General features: G+C 35.1%; 1 protein-coding gene across 2 annotated transcripts in view; it reads right to left on the bottom strand.

Annotated features, from left to right (window-relative positions):
- The window catches only part of ITFG1 (integrin alpha FG-GAP repeat containing 1), a 266,663-nt gene that overhangs the window by 214,188 nt on the left and 35,115 nt on the right, over window positions 1-17,360 (bottom strand). Inside the window, exons 6-7 of one of the 2 annotated variants that reach the window (XM_043984576.1) lie at window positions 16,157-16,186; window positions 3,396-3,490 (exon numbers count right to left, since the gene is read on the bottom strand). In XM_043984576.1, the coding sequence (XP_043840511.1) occupies window positions 3,396-3,490; window positions 16,157-16,186 (125 nt within the window). The remainder of the gene's footprint in view (window positions 1-3,395; window positions 3,491-16,156; window positions 16,187-17,360) is intronic. The other variant, XM_043984577.1, reaches the window with a different exon arrangement.

The raw sequence follows: 17,360 nt of genomic DNA, 5'->3' as shown, positions 1-17,360 counted from the left end.
TCAAACTTGTCTCATGATTGCTGCTCTCTCATTGTCAGGGCTACAGCTTACTGGGAAGTCACTAGTATAAGTATTGCAATCTCCCCACACTACCTTGGGCCTCCCCACTATGGGTGGGGCCCCAGCACAAGTGTCTATAGCTCCTCCTTGCTTGCAAGTCTTTTTCCTCACTCCTAAAATAAAACTTTATTTAATTCCTGACTCTCCTGTCTCTGGCCTGCTCTGTTCAGCTCTGGTCATTCACAGGTTAGAGGTCAATTCTGTTCCAGTTGACCCTTTCCATTATATAAGTTCTTTGAGGACAGGGACTTTATTTGTATGCCTAATGCTTAACACAGTGCCCAGCATATAACAAGGGCATAGAATATAAATGCTTACTGATTGACTGACTCATTGACTGGAACTGTGGAGAGAAACAGGCTGGATATGTAGATGCAGGAGTTATTCACAGAGTTGATAATTTAAAACCATATGAATTCAATGAGAGAGAGAGAGAGAGAATAAGAATCAGTAAAGAGCTTTAGAATACTCCCACAATTAGGGGGCACAATATTGATAATGATCCAATAAAGACTGAGAAGGAGTAGCAGGGAAGGAACCAGTAGATATGGAAAGATTTAAGAGACCATGATGGAATGAATGATGGGCCAAGATTCTGGAGCAGAAGAGCAGGTAAGAAAGAGACACAATTAGAGAGGCTGGTCTTGGCAAAAAGAAAGATTACCTTTTTCTCAGAGAAAGAATAAAGAGGTGAGAATAGGGGGATTATGTAAAGGGGTTCTGAATTGTGGAATAGGGTGAAAAGAGGGAGCTCATAAAGATAGCCTCTATTTTTCAATAAATTGGAAGGGAAGGTTTTCTGTAAAAAGGGAAAGAGCATGATGGAGGGGTCTCTTGAGGAGAGGAGTGGAGGTATGGAACACTGTTTGTAGAGAGCATAACAGAGCTAATGAGTGAAGGATAAAAGGGCTGTCATGGAATAGTGAAGGCCAAATTTAAATTATTTAACAAAATTAAAGAGGACCCAGTCAAAACATCTACCTTCTATTACAGCTGTGTCAGGGAATTCTTAAAAGTTATACTAGGATTTCTTGATATGAATAACTGTCAAACATAACACCAAAGTCATGTAATATGATCCTAAAACCTGGGTAATAAAATTTCTTTATTAGATCTGAACTCTTCCATTCTTTTACCTTTCACTTAAAAAATAGTTAAACGGACTCTAAGTAAGCTGGGTTTTCCCTTTATAAGAATGGATGTCTTGACCAGAGATGTTTATATGGCCAATAAAGATGTGCTTTCCATAAAAAAAAAAAAAAAAGAATGGATGTCTTAAGATTTATATAAGATTTATCTCTACTCAAAAGGTAGTCAAGAAAAGATTTTTCATTTGCATCAATATCTCAATTTGCCAAAAGTACAATTTAAAGGAATTTCCTTAGCATTCCACTCAAAATATCATTATATTTTCACTAAAGATACTAAATCATCTTTACCAAAATCAGCCTTCTGCTTCTTATTCCTCCAACCTAAATATATCCACAAATAACTTTAAACAGAGAAAAACTAGTAGAGAAAAAAGGCCCAATTCATGGGTGTTAAATTAACCTGAAATCGGTAACATTCTACAATGAGATTTTCTGTTTTAGAGCTTTGAAAGCTTTGACAGAATTATTTTCACCAACTTCATGGAAAAAAAAACAACCCAGCATGGTAAAACTTCACTAATTAAGAATAATTATAGGGAGTCCAAGCTTAATTACTGAATCTGAATTAGAGTACACACATATACAACATGCATATATCTAGAAATGAAATGAGAGGACATCTAGACCAACCCTCTTATTTTGCAGAAGAGAAAAGTATGACTTCGGGAGGTGAAAGGGCACACAGGTAGAGGTAGAATATTTTCAAAGGAATGCAACCATATTAATTTCAATAACATAAATAATTAGTTATGTTAATTAGATATCTCATCAGACTTGTTTTAATGATTTCTAAAAGTGCATTGTGTACAAATGGATGTTATTAAATCTGTTTTGAAATTTTTTGAAATGGAAAATGTTAGAGATTGTAATTTTATAAATCCCTTGAATTACAAATGGAGAATTTGAAGTTTGGAGAGGTTAAATGATTGATTTAACCTTCTTTTCTTCCTCCCAGGCTTACTGTAAGAAAAAGTAGTTTGCAAACACTAAAGTTCTATATAAATATGGGTCATTATTATTGTTATTTCATGTTAAAGAAACAGCTGCAAAAGGTGGGCTTTCATAAGCAAACTAGATGTTTCCCTTGCAATTTTTATTTATATAACTAGCTTAGACTGAAGGAAGTGTGATGAGGTAGACTGGGGATGAATGCTGGAATCAGTAAGACCTGGGTTAAAGTTCTGCTTCTAACATGTATCAGCTGTATGGTCACGGATAATTCAGGCATACAGTGCCCCAAACAATCCTCTAACACTCTGAGTTACTGACAAGTTGATGGACTATATCAATCAGGGATACTTTTTTTCAGATCTGAACCAACCTCTTCCCTTCAAAAATTAACTTAATCAACCTTTTTTCATACACTCTGCAAGTAAATGCTAGCTAGCTTATGTCCAAAAGATCATAATTCCTAATGAGTAGAATCAAAATTAATGAAGTGTTATCATATAGAACTTTGAAAAAATGATTATAATATGTTTCTAAAATTTTCCATTTTCTTATAATGTAGAAACCAAAATAAAAAAATAATTTCCATTTACTTTGATACCACTAATTAATCATCATAAAAATTTAGACCATATAGCTTTATATAAAGACATTAAACTTTCAAAAATGTTTTTGCATAATTATCTCAATTGCTTTTCATAGAAACCTTATGAGAAAATTGAGAAATGTAAATATATTTGCAGATAAAGAAACTGAGGTACAGAGTTAAGTTGTAATACTGAAAATTATGTAATGTAAGAACTAGAAGGGACTTGAGAAATCATTTTGTGCAGTGATATCAAATTCAAATAGAAACCAGGGCCACTAACCCCTACATAAGCTTTAGTGAACCTGAGTACAAATATTGACTCAGAAAATCACATATTAATATTATCTATGTTTTATTATATTTTTATTTAGTCTGTTAAATATTTCCCAATTATATTTTAATCTGATTTAGAATCACAAAATTATGTCTTTCATCTGACACCTCTGATTTATAGCATTAATTTTACAGATAAGGAAACTGAAGCTGTGAGTAACCAAGGTACTGACTGGGGACTTGAAGTCTTGTCTCTTCTACATCTAGTAGTTTTCAAATATTTCATATCTATTGTGCTATTTAAAATGAAAGATTAATCTGTTAGCAGTTCAACATTTTAAAAATTCACTTTTTTTAATCGGAAAAAACCTCACCTGCAGTAAAATCTTTATTCAAATCAATAAATGCATGAGAATGTGGTATTCGCATTTTAGTTTGAGTATTCAATACAGGATGCCATGATAAATTCCTAAGGGGAGAAAAATAGAAAATGATGTTAATGAAAATTTGCAAATGGATCCTTTTCTATGACATGCAACCAAAACATACAGTATTTTAAGCTATTAAATTCTGCCTATGTGGCATGCTAAGACAATATACAGATGATTTATAATGGCTATTTGAACTCATATCACTGAAACCAGAAAAAAAATGAATTATATATCCCTCAGAAAAAGAATAGTTTCAGTTTTTGTATCAAATCAACAAAGTACATGTGATTCCACTTCTTTTCTCATTCTTAAGATAGGCAACAAAATTATATGTAATAACTCTAATGGTGCTGTCTTCCCAATGAGAGACAAAGTGATCTAAGAGAATATACTTGAAATGGGCATCTTTGTAGCTAATGATAATATTCAGCTGTTTTGTAATTTAAGACCACCAATCTATATAGGCAACATGGATGTAAAGTGCGTTGTTATGGGAGCTCCTGATTAACTTGATGAATTCCTCCAACTGACAGGATGAGATTGCAGGGTATGATTAGAGATACTTTTGTTTAGAAATGTTAAAATGTACTTCTCTGGGTAGAGTGGGCAAGTCTACTGGTAACTAGCTGAAAAGTACAGAGAACTCCATATTACTTCCGGCTGTTTGGGGTGGCCTAAAAAAAATAATTGACAGACCAGGCCTTAGGAGGTCAATTGACTGGGTTCGCTGAGAAGCCAGTTCAGCCTGTTTTGGATGTCCATTTCCCTGTTCAGAAAACAAACCAAAATGCAGCAGATGAGGTCTAGTCCTGAGTGGGGAGTGAATCCTTTACTTATACAGTCTTTTTAGGAACTAGAAAAGCCAGTCTTTTGGTGGAGGGACATAGGCATTGCATGTGCTTGCAGAGATTCTGAGCATGAACTTTTCCCATCTAAGTGTTTCTAGCGATAAGGCACCAATGGAAGGACATGGCTGAGGAAGGCACATGCAGGCCTGCAGGGCCTGAGAGGGTTGTTCCCAGGCAGTAATATGTGGAATATAGAGGATTTTGAATTCTCCAGGTTTCATGATCCCCAAATCTGACTAGGCAGAGAAAGGAGATTTTCTTTGCAGAACCAACCTCAGGAGTTGTCCAAAATTGGAGAGTTCCCTGGCTGGGAACATGTAGAAAAATAAAGAAATTTCTTACCGTAGCATGGTAACTTATAAGATTAGCTACATAGTTCATGGGCAGCATTTTACGTGGAGAATAAAAGCCAGTTAGTTATATGAACAGTACAGGTGTTACGGGGAAGGAATTGCTTTTTTCCCCAGTAGCTCTAAAAATCTATTTGCCTTTGGCTGGAGGGTGCTGTGGTAGAAGAGGGGGAGGGAATTGTGGAATCCAAACCACAGGACAACACTTTATGTCTGTAAAGGGTTGTCTATGGGTTGATTATAAAGATTTATGAAAATGTCAAAGGACTGCCCTGATGACAATCTCAAGTTCAGTTTCCTTATTAGGGGAGCTAATGGGATAGTTTAATTAATCAGTGAACATTTATTTATCACACACTTAGTATGTTCCAGGCACTGTGCTAAGGATATAAATACATGAGAAAAAAAGATTGCACTGCTTCCAAGGAGCTTACATTCTAATGGAGGGAGACAACACATAAAAGGGAGCTAAAAGCAGGTGTGAGTGCCTCTGTATGTGGGGGAGGTACTTGTGCAGGGGCAAGGCTGCTATGGAGGAGATGGACAAGTCTGGAAAGTAAGGAGTAGAGTTTGGAATGAAGTCAGCATGGCCTGTACCTTAAGAAATGGTGGTCTGGACCAAAGACTTGCCATTCAGAAGAAAAGATCACAAAAGACAAAGATGAAATAATTCTTGCCTTCAAGTAGCCTACAATCTATTGGGGGGTAACAAAATATGTACATATGTATGCATGAGAATACTATATAAATATATACATACACATATAATATACATATGTATTCACACACACACACACACACATATATATGCAAAATGGATACTAGTTAATTTATGGAGAGAGGACATTAGCATTTGGGGGGATCACACAAGAGAACTCATGTAAAAGGTTGTGCAAGAGCCCAGTTGTAAAGGAAGTAAATCTATGAGGTAGAGAAGATGTTCTGAGGCTAGAACAAAAGCATCTAAGTAGGAGATGGAGTATCATATGTGAGGAATACTAAGAAGGCTATTTTAGCTAGACTATAGAATGTACAGATAACAGGAATGCATAATGAAGTTAGAAAGGCAACAGTGGGTACACCCCAAGGCCCCGCTCTGTCTTGTCTGTTTTCTCACTACACTGGTCTCTCACTTGGTGACCTCATCAGTTCTTATGGGTTTAATTATGTTTGTTTGTGGCTGAGATAGAGTGGAAGAAAAGGTCATAGGATCTAAGGAGACTTATGAACTGAGAGGTTAAGATTTGAGGGCATATTAACAGATGTTGAAGTCCCCTAGTATAAGGGTAGGAATAGGAGAGGAGAGGAAGACTGTGAACCAAGTACTTTAACTCTTGGACTATTTTTGTATTTCTGCATCAGTTCACAGGCTCTATGAGTCCATTTTTGTGGAATAAAATAGAAGATGTCTCTATCACATGAATTTTTACTTTGAGTCCTTGCACAGGAGCAGGTACCCTGATGACTTTATTTGGGGTAAACCTAAACATGAGCCAAATATAAGATATATATTTTGTAGAATTACTAGATATGGGAGCTATAAGCCAAAGATCTATAGTGACTCTTTGGGGTGTTAGCCTCCAGGATCAAACATGGCATATATGAACCCAGTCTTTGGGGGCTTTGCTTATGGTTTACATAGAAGTCTGGAAGATAGTCACACTGCTATGGTTCTACTGCTTGAGAAACTGTCATCACAGAAACCCTTATTATATTACAATCACAGGGCAACTAGTTGGTGCAGTAGATAGAGTGCTGGACCTATGGTCAGAAAGATTCATCTTTCTAAGTTCAAATCTAGCCTCAGACACTTACTGGGTGTATGACCCTGGGGAAATCATTTAACCCTGTTTACCTCCATTCCTCATCAGTAAAATGAGCTAGAGAAGAAAATGGCAAGTGACTCCAATATCTTTGCCAAGAAAACCCCAAATGAGTCACAAAGAGTTGGATACAACTGAAATGACTGAACAACATCATGATCAAATATACAGAGCCTGTGACAGGCAAGTACTGCTTGAGGCATTAAGCACACATCCAGGCACTTCAGAAACTATGTCCTATGCCTTGCCTTCAAGGCTAATTCATTCATGTATCAACTACTTATAAAAATACCTACCACATGAAATTCATTTTGCTAGAGAAAACACAGAAATAATAAATTAGATATAATCTCTCCTTTTAAGAAATTTACTGATGAGTACATATATGCTGAGATAAATATAATACTAATTACATGATAGGACAAATATATTAATGACATGATTTAATAAGTGTGTGGGAGAAATACATACTATGTCAGAAAAAGAAGAGATAACTTTTTGATGGCGAGGAGATTCAGGACACAAGACATTTTTAGAGAAAGAAAGTGGAAAAGAGGAAAGTCTACTGGATTTGAAATTGGGCCTGAGTTTAAGAAGCTTTGTTGCTTAGTACCTCTGTGACCTTTCTAAAGAGGTTATAGGTTCCATGTCTATAACATGAGAGAGTAGGACCAAATGGCCTCTAAGATCCTTTTGACCTCTATATCTAGGATCCTATTATCTATGAAAACTATGAATAAAAAACAGTGCTAAAGGCTTTTGATAAGTTAGCATACATCACAGAGGAAATATGATGTAAGTTGGACTTTACATAAATGGTTAAGAAATAAGGAAATCAGTGTAGGTAGTTATTGCCCAATAACATTTGTTGTTTTTTTCCCTCTACAAAAGTATTTTATTATTTTCTAGTTACATGTAGAGATAGTTTTCAACATTTGTTTTTATAAGATTTCAAGTTTCAAATTTTTCTCCCTCCCTCCCCTAGACAGCAAGCAATCTGACATAGGTTATATATGTACAATCACATTAAACATATTTCTGCATTTGTCATGTTATGAGAGAATAATCAGAGCAAAAAGGAAAAACTTCAAAAAAGAAAAACAACAACAAAAAACAATAGAAATAGTATGGTTCAATCTGCATTTAGATTCCACAGTTCTTTTTTTTTTTTTTTCCAGGATTTGGAGACTATTTCCCATCATGAGTCCTTTGGAACTATCTTGGACCACTGTATTGCTGAGAAGAGTCAAGTCTTTCACAGTTGATCAACACAAAATGTTATTGATACTGTGTACAATGTTCCCCTGGTTCTGCTCATCCCACTCAGCATTAGTTTATGTAAGTCCTTCCAGGTTTCTCTTAAATCTGCCTGCTCATCATTTCTTACAGCACAATAGTATTCCATTACATTCATATACCACAACTTGTTCAGCTATTCCCCAATTGATGGGCATCCCCTCAGTTTCCAATTCCTTACCACCACAAAAAGAGCAGCTATAAGTATTTTTGGACATGTGGGTCCTTTTCCCTTTTTTTATAATCTCTTTGGGAAAAAGACCTAATAGTGGGATTGCTGGGTCAAAGGGTATGCACTGCTTTATAGCCCTTTGGGCATAGTTCCAAATTGCTCTCCAGAATGGTTGGATCAGTTCACAACTCCACCAACAATGCATTAGTGTTCCAATTTTCCCACAGCCTCTCCAACATTTATTATCTTCCTTTTTTATCATATTAGCCAATCTGATAGGTGTCAGGTGGTACCTCAGAGTTGTTTTAATTTGCATTTCTTTAATCAATAGTGATTTAGAGCATTTTTTCATATGGTAATAGATAGCTTTGATTTCTTCATCAGAAAACTGCCTGTTCATATCCTTTGACCATTTCTCAATTGGGGAATGACTTGGATTCTTATAAATTTGATTTAGTTCCTGATATATTTTAGAGATGAGGCCTTTATCAGAAACACTGGCTATAAAAATTGTTTCCAAGCTTCCTGCCTCCCTTCTAATTTTGGATGCATTGCTTCTGTTTGTACAAAACCTTTTTAATTTAATGTAATCAAAATCATCCATTTTGCATTTCATAATATTCTCTATCTCTTGCTCGGTCATAAACTGTTCTCCTTTCTACAAATCTGAGAGGTAAACTATTCCTTCCTCTCCTAATTTACCTATGGTTATCACCTTTTAAGCATTTGTTTTTGATGATGATCTTGATTGAAGATTCTATTTAGTTTTCTATAATCAATTATTAGGAATCACATAACCTATAAAATTTCCATCCCTTTTTAATGTTATAAACCACACAAGCATTGTGTGGGAAAGACAACAGCTGCCACCTTAACTAATTATGTCTAGAAAGTTTACTAGACAACTAATATAAGCATGTTCTATGTAGATGCAAATTGGAATAGCAAGAATATTGATTATGTATTGAATATTTCTATTCCTAGAACTTGATTTAATCATTAATGTGGAAAGGCTTTGGAGCTCCCTTTCCAATTAAGGTTCTGGCCTCCTTTGTCTACAGTTTCCTTTTTTAGAGGTTAGTTAAACTATTTGAGGAAAACTCAACATTATGGTCTCAGTGTGTTTTGGGAAAGATCATGCCTGTCATTTCATATGCAATTTTTCTTCTACTGTTCTTTTGTTATATTTTGGCCCATTTTTGGAAGCCATTTACCAGTGGTTAAATGAGTCACAATAAGAACAATTTTGATTCACTCAAAACCAAGTAAATTTCAATATTCTTCTAAGGGCTTATACTAATGAAATGTCAAGTTGTCTGACTTGAATTATGCAGAATGATTTTTTAAAAAGGAACCCATCAGAAGGTATTGATTAGACATGAGAATTTGGCTATAATGACTTAAATAAATAAAAGAAGGACAGCATTTGTGCTGGTCGGGTTAAGCATAGACAGCACAAAAAGCAAAAACAAGAAAGGCTTTTCTCTTCACAGACTCCATGTATTTCCCACTTATCTGTTAGAGCTTTGCATTTATATCTGCCATTCCCTAGCATTTTTTATCTATGCTTATATATATGAATCTAATATTTACTTAAACATGCCTCTTTTAAAACACCAAAGAGAGATATAGGAATAACAAGATGTTAGAATTTTATAAGAAATTGCCTTTGGCATTTTTTATTTGAGATTCGATGCTAAATAACAAGACTATTCTTTTGTACCAATGTACAAGATTGAAATTTTCAAAAGAATTTAAAGGGAAAAAATTGTTGACTTATTTTTTTGTAGATAAGAAACAGTAAAGTTATTACGTTGTACCACCAAATAGAATCAGAATGATCAAACTCATTCTAGAAACTCTAGGAAAACGCCTGGCCCAATGAGACATTTAGGAAGAATTTCCTAATGAAAACAAATTAGTTTGGTCCCTGAAAGGAAACAAGACAGGCTTTAATTATCTGATCACTTATTAATTTTACCTTTTACAAAATCCAGGCCAAATACTTTGAAATTAATCAATTAAAGTCTTCTGGAAGATCCCAACTATTATGTATAAGTATCACATATTATATTTATATTAGGAACTTAATAAATGTTGAATTGCATGTGAAAGGATTTGTCTAACTTTTTCATTTACCTAAAAGTATGTCCCAAATGAGGAATCCAATGTGACTATAAAGTGTCACATTCAATTATTTTCCAGACATTGCTTTCAATATATGTGCCTTATCTATATATTTTTCTTATTTTATTCTTATATAGTAGGAACCCAAAATTATTTTTGCTTAATATTTACATAATACCTTTTGTGGCCTATATGCAGCTAAGCTCATCCTACGATATTACTGATTTTTGTCAAGAATAAAAATTGTTGCTTGCTTTTTTACAGCATAATTACTATAAGATAATTACAAAATACAATTATTGTTAATAGTGTGCAAATGAATAGCTAAATGAAATGTATAGCTAAAATCTGCTTCATTTGCCCTATTATGCATTTTATCATTTGCTCCTCAGATATAGCACAAGTTTTTAGCAAGAAGGAATTGATATACATTTTTTAAGTAAAAATATTCATACAAACTGTAAACTTCTCAAATGTGTGAAATGACTGTGAAGATGTATGAGATGAAACATAAAATGAAACTAATTCTAAAAGGAAAATGACAAGGCAGTGACCTCCAGGTGGCCAATTTATTCCGGAGGCAGAGTGATGTGTTTTATCTGAACACTGACATTTCTTGACCTCTGAAAGAAAACCTAATTATTATTATTATTTTCTACAGGAACTACAACAATATTAAGGTGTACTACTCTGTGGGCATCATTACCCTTTAATCACAAAAAATTAGCATTTACTAAAGGGTGAATTTAAATGTAATTAATGTCAACTGCAGATGTTTGGTTGCCTATGGCAACTGTGACTTCAAAACAATTTTGAATTCACTCACTTTTCAGATAAACTTATAAAGATATCAACATTTGAAAATCCTTAGTAAATGCTGTATCTTTTTAATCTTTATAATAATGTTTAGAAATTAAATCATGCCATAACATCTTATACCTGCAACAAAAATGCCCGCCATTTCCTTCAATTTTTTAATTTCCTATTTATACCACAGCTCTCATATCTAATGTGCACTGGTTCTTGAGTAAGATTAAAAAAAAAATCACTGTCAACATGGGGAGAGGAGGAAGCTATCTTTTTCTCCTCCTCCTACTCTACAATGCTTGGTTTCTCAATGTCTCCTCTATTGGGAGTTTTAAAATGAATACCCTGTACCCTCCGACCCAATTTTAATTGATCTGTGGCATTATACTATAGTGGACAGAGTGCTGGCCTTGGAGTTAGGAACACCTGGGTTCAAGTTCAATCCCTAATATAAATTTGCTATATGACAAGGCAAATCATTAAACTTTTCGATATTCTCTGGCAATTGTCTAATACCAAACTTTGCAATTAGGCCACCAATGTGCGCCAGTAGAAGAGCTCTATACATTAATAAAATCATTCCCCCTCCCCCCAAAAAAGGGTCATGGAGAGCTCTCCAGTAGGTCCTATAGTACTATACTATTAATCATATGCTGAATCTTATGACCCTAAATTATTTAAAAAAAAAAAAGAAATGTGAGCCTAAATTCTTAATACAACATAAATCTTATTAAACTTAATGGAAGTCAAATAAAAACCCCTAAATTAAATTTGTTTTTTAGAGCTAATGAAATATTTTGATGCATTCGCTTTTTTTTTTGGTGACTTGTCCAGGGTCACACAGCTAGTAAGTGTCAAGTGTCTGAGGCCAGATTTGAACTCAGGTACTCCTGAATCCAGGGCTGGTGTTTTAACCACTGTGCCACCTAGCTGCCACTAGGAGTACCTGAGTTCAAATCCGGCAAGTCACTTAGCCCTCATTGCCCCACCAAAAAGAAAAAAAACAAAAGAAAAATAAACACTATCCAAAGGTGGCTATTTAAATAGAATCAGAAGCCTTTAAATATAAAGGCTTTTCTTCAGAATTCTTACAGAATGGTGGAGTCAAAAGAGAAGGCAAGCATGCTATCAAAATACTTTATTTTAAAAATGAGGGGGCAGCTAGGTGGCACAGTGGATAGAGCACCAGCCCTGGAGTCAGGAGTACCTGAGTTCAAATCTGGCCTCAGACACTTAACACTTACTAGCTGTGTGACCCTTGGCAAGTCACTTAACCCCAATTGCCTCACTTAAAAAAAAACAAAACAACAACAAAATGAACAAAAAAATTTATATTGCAAATGTTATATGTATTATGTATTTAGAGATATTATAGGAAAATATTGCATATGAAAAATGTAAATTCACTTTGATTATAGATTAGCAAAATAAAACTCCATTTTCCTTAAATAAGGATGTACACTTGGAACTAAAATAAATTTCAAATCTAATTAATCACTAACTTTAATGAAATTCGGATATGCTTTGAAAATATTTTTGTGAACAGAAGTTATTATTTATGCTATTCTTGAAGAAAACTGATAAAAATCTTTCTGAAAAATCAATATAAGGCTATAGTCCTAAACACCCTTGGGCAATCAAAGGCTATATTCTGAAAACTGTAAGATTTAAATAAAAGTCATCTTAATAAAATTTAAGAAAAGATTCATAGCTCAAAATACTCACTCTGAAGGGCATAAAATTTTCCATTACATATTTGGTCTGGAGAAAAAACCAAAACAAACCACTTCCTAATATGTCTGCTTTGGCACAGTGGAAAGTATGCTGGATTCGGAGCTGGAGTTTACGGGTTCAAATCCTCTCTCTCTTTCTCTCTCTCTCCCCTGCCTCCTTCCCCCCGCCCCATCTATATTTCTTAATATCTGGGTTATCCTAGGCCAGTCATTTCAACCCCTCACTCTCTTTGCCCTCTCTTCAGCCTCTAGCCTCTGACAAGGCTGATCTCTCTCTCCTGGAACTCTCTTCTCTCCAAGTTTTTGTGATACTGTCTGACCACTCTGTCTGCTACATCTTCATTCAGGTCAGACCTACTAACAGTGGGCATGCCTCAAGGCTCTGTCTAGGGACCTATTCTCTTCTCCCTTTATGCTATTTCTCTCGGTGACCTCATTAGCTTCTATGGTTTCAGTTATTATCTCTACACAGATGATTCCCAGATCTACTCTGGGGTCTCCTGAACCCCAGTCTCAAATTTCCAAATGCCTATTTTAGACATCTCAAGATAGATATCCAAAAACAATAACAACAGCAGCAACAACAGAAACTAGAATCTATAAAGTAGATTATAAATATGTAACTTTATCTTCACAACCACATAGGGAAATAGGTACTGTTATTCATATTTTACAGATGGGGAAGTCGAGGCAGACTGAGATTAAATGACTTGCCCAGGGTCACATAGCTAGTCAGTGCCTGAAGACATCTTAAATTCAACATAATCAAAACTGAATCCATTATCTTCCCCCAAACTCTCCCCTTGTTTTGATTTCCCTTTTATTGTTGAGGGTCCACCATATTCCCAGTCACCTATGCTCACGACCTAGGTGTCATTCTCAATTCCTCACTCTCTCACCACCCATCTCTAGTCAGAAGTCAAGGCAAGTCCTGTAGTTTTTACCTTTTTAACACCTCTTGTATATGCCTCTTTTTCTCCTCTGAAACTGAGACTATACTTATAACCTCACATCTATACAACCACAATAACTAACTGACTGGTCTTCCCTGCCTTAAGTGTCTTCCCATCTCAGATCACCCTCCACTCAGCTGTAAAATTAACCTTCCTAAAGCACAAGTCTGATCCTATCATTCTCCTGCCATCCTCAATTCAATAAACTTCTCTGTATAAAATCCTCTGGTTTTCCAATCCATCTTAACCTCGCCTCTTATCTTTCTCGTCTTCTTACATCTTACTGTACATACTCTGCAATGCAATGACATTGATTTTCTTGCCATTCCTTGCATAGAACATTCCTTCACCCAACATCAAGCATTTTCTTTGGCCGTTCACAGGCCTGGAATGCTCTCATTCATTCATTCATTCACTCATTTATTTTCATTTCATTTGTTCTCTGTCTCTGTCTCTGTCTCTGTCTCTGTCTCTCTCCTTCCTAGCTCACCTAGTTTCCTTCAAGTCTCAGCTAAAGTCTCTTGTCTAGGGGCAGCTAGGTGGCACAATGGATAGAGCACCAGCCCTGGAATCAGGAAGACCTGAGTTCAAATCCGGCCTCAGACACTTAACACTTACTAGTTCTGTGACCCTGGGCAAGTCATTTAACCCCAATTGTCTCGCCAAAAAAAAAAAAAAAAAGGTCTCATGTCTAAATGCCTTTCCTACATGTGCTTAGTTTTAGGGCCCTTCTGAGACCACCTCCAAATTATTCTGTATATATATTGTCTGTACAAAGCTGTATGCATGCTATTTCCCTATTAGACTGTGAAGTCCTTGAGAACAGTGATTATTTTTGTTTTCTTTTTGTTTTTGGCTTTTCTTCAAAGGCCTAGTTCTCTATCTACTGTGCTGTATCTGGCTGCTTCTATGTCTGGCCTTTATTTAAAGTACAAGTGAGCATGTTAGCAGTATTGGAAGACAGAGTTTGTCTTTGATCAAATAGGTATTTTCACTTTACCATAAAGAGCAATGATATTCCAAATCCTTGAATCACATCAGTCACAAACTATATTTTAGGAAAATGCTAATTAACACTGCTTACACTTTGAGGCAGAAAAAAGTAAAATTTGATATCAGTGTCTGCAATATAATAAGTGCTTAATAAATTCCAGTTGAATGAATGACTCTCGGGGACTGTTTATCTGGGAAAATGAAGGCTTGAATTACATGACCTCCAAAACACTTTCCATATCTAAATTTATGATCTTAAGATTCTAAAACAATATGTCACATTACTATTATAAATAATTAATTTATAGTGAATAGCGTTTGGGTGACTACTAAAAGACTTTTGCAAGGCTTCTATTCAACATAACTATTCTCAAATGAAAACAAACAACAGGACACTGATCATGATTTACAGAAAAGCATTTCACTAGTCATGGTCTGGTTTGGGGGAAATAGAAAGGAAAAAAATCTTACTAGAGAAGAAATTCTGGGAATACATGGATTTTTTCCCTTACAATTAAATATTTTTCTAGGATCAATGAAAAATATTAGAAAAGATACTCTCTCTTTTTTTTGGTAAAAACAGATACATTTTTCAAGTTCTGATGGATTTCTCTAAACAACTGTTGAACAGCCACAATAAAAAGTGGTATTATGTGCATGTTAACGGAGAATCTAAAAGAACTATGAAATGTTTCCAAATAAACTTTGCACTTATTAAGAGAATGAGTATTGGTGCTGATTATACGCAATGTAGAAAAACTGCCTTAAAGATTATCTACAGAGGCAGCTAGGTGGTGCAGTGGATAAAGCACTGGCCCTGGATTCAGGAGGACCTGAGTTCAAATGTGACCCAAGACATTTGACACTTACTAGCTGTGTGGCCCTGGGCAAGTCACGTAACCCTCACTGTCCCACGCAAAAAAAAAAAAAAAAAAAGATTATCTACACCTGTTTTTTTGTAATATAAATCTCAACATAGTTTCATATAGCTTTTGAAAAACAAGATCTGTTCTAGATGATACTTTATAATAATTTATTATAAGTTATTATGGACAAGGATTTACAATTTATCCTTAATTAAGGATTTACAATTTATCCTTTATTAAGAAAATAAAATCATCTGTAAAAATGAAGTTCACTCCATTGATTTTTTTAAAAAAATTTTGTGGGGCAATGAGGGTTAAGTGACTTGCCCAGGGTCACACAGTTAGTAAGTGTAAAGTGTCTGAGACTGGATTTGAACTCAGGTCCTCCTGAATCCAGGGCTAGTGCTCTATCCACTGTGCCACCCAGCTGCCCCCAACTCTACTGATTTTGCTCATGATATAAGTGCTCCACTTAGCCAACCACTGTATATAATGTAACAGAGGAAGCATCATGATGAAAACGTAAGACCCATTCTTTCTTGACTTGACAAAAGCTAACTAGATTTTAATTTCTGTTTTACTATTCCTCTGAAGAAGAAGAAAGAAATGGTCACAAAGTTTATAGTTATAACTAATTCTGTCTGAATTCAAACATTCCATGTAATTTACTTGTAAATTAGAACAAATTAGGACCAAAGGCTGTAGCACAGATTTCTATCACATATTTCACACTTACCTATTTAAATAATAAGCTCTTAGGCTTGTTCTATAAGGGGGAAGAAAAAGGAATAAGAATTTATTAAGTGCTTCTATACCAGCTACCATGCTAAGCATTTTATACATTTTATCTCATTTGATCTTCACAACAATCCTGGGAAGGCAGGTCTTAGGATTATACCCATTTTACAGTTTAGGAAACTGTGGCAGATTGAAGTAACTTGCTCAGAGTCACACAACTAGTAAATGTTCCAGGCTGAATTTGAACTCATGTCCTCCTGACTCCAGGACCAGTTCTCTATCCACTGTGCTATCTAGCTGTCTCTATTTCTGGCCTCTATTTAAAGCACAAGTGAATGCTTTAGTAGGATAGGAAGATAGTAACTAAATGTTAAGTTTGTTGATCAAAATAATAGGTATTTTCATTTTACAATTACGAGCAAAGATATTCATTCCATGCTTGACTCATATCAATTATAAATTGTATTTTGGGATATTGCTAATTAACACTGCCTACACTTTGTGGCAGATACAAAAGTAACACTTGATAAGTGCTACTTCTAAGAAATGTGGCATAATGGCACATTATTTTAAGTCATTGCATGGTTAGATTTTTTTTTTTTAATTTTTGGTGAGGCAATTAGGGTTAAGTGACTTGTCCAGGGTCACACAGCTAGTAAGTGTGTTAAGTGTCCGAGGCCAGATTTGAACTCAGGTCCTCCTGAATCCAGGGCTGGTGCTCTATCCACTGTGCCACCCAGCTGCTCCTGCATGGTTAGATTAAGGAAGAAGTTAAGGCTTCAACTACTGATTAGCAAATTTATTAGTAATATTAAGATAATATTTTCATTTGGAATTCTTTTCTGACTCTTTTCCTCAGTTTTGAAGTGATAACTTGAATTTCATTTTTAATAAATTGAAATTATGGTTAGGTTTAAAATATTTTTTCATTTGAATTTGACAAAAATACTTCTCCAATTACTGAAAACTTAACAAAATTCTTCTCCCTTAAAAAAAAAACAAAAACAACAACCTTCTCCCATTCTTCCCAGAACCTTAATTTTGGGGAAGGGCTCCAAACTAGTCATTCCTGATTCTCCAGTTACTACACCCTGCCTAGGTACACTATCCTCCCACCTTACTTTTCAGCTACCCTTTTAGAGAAAGTCTTCCCTAATAGAATGTAAGCTCCTTGAGGGGAAGAATAGTCTTTCTTTTTGCTT

Source organism: Dromiciops gliroides, chromosome 2 (genome assembly GCF_019393635.1).
Source record: "Dromiciops gliroides isolate mDroGli1 chromosome 2, mDroGli1.pri, whole genome shotgun sequence".
NCBI lineage: Eukaryota > Metazoa > Chordata > Mammalia > Microbiotheria > Microbiotheriidae > Dromiciops > Dromiciops gliroides.
The sequence above is the reverse complement of the archived record's forward strand: the minus strand, read 5'-3'. Positions and strand labels throughout refer to the sequence as shown.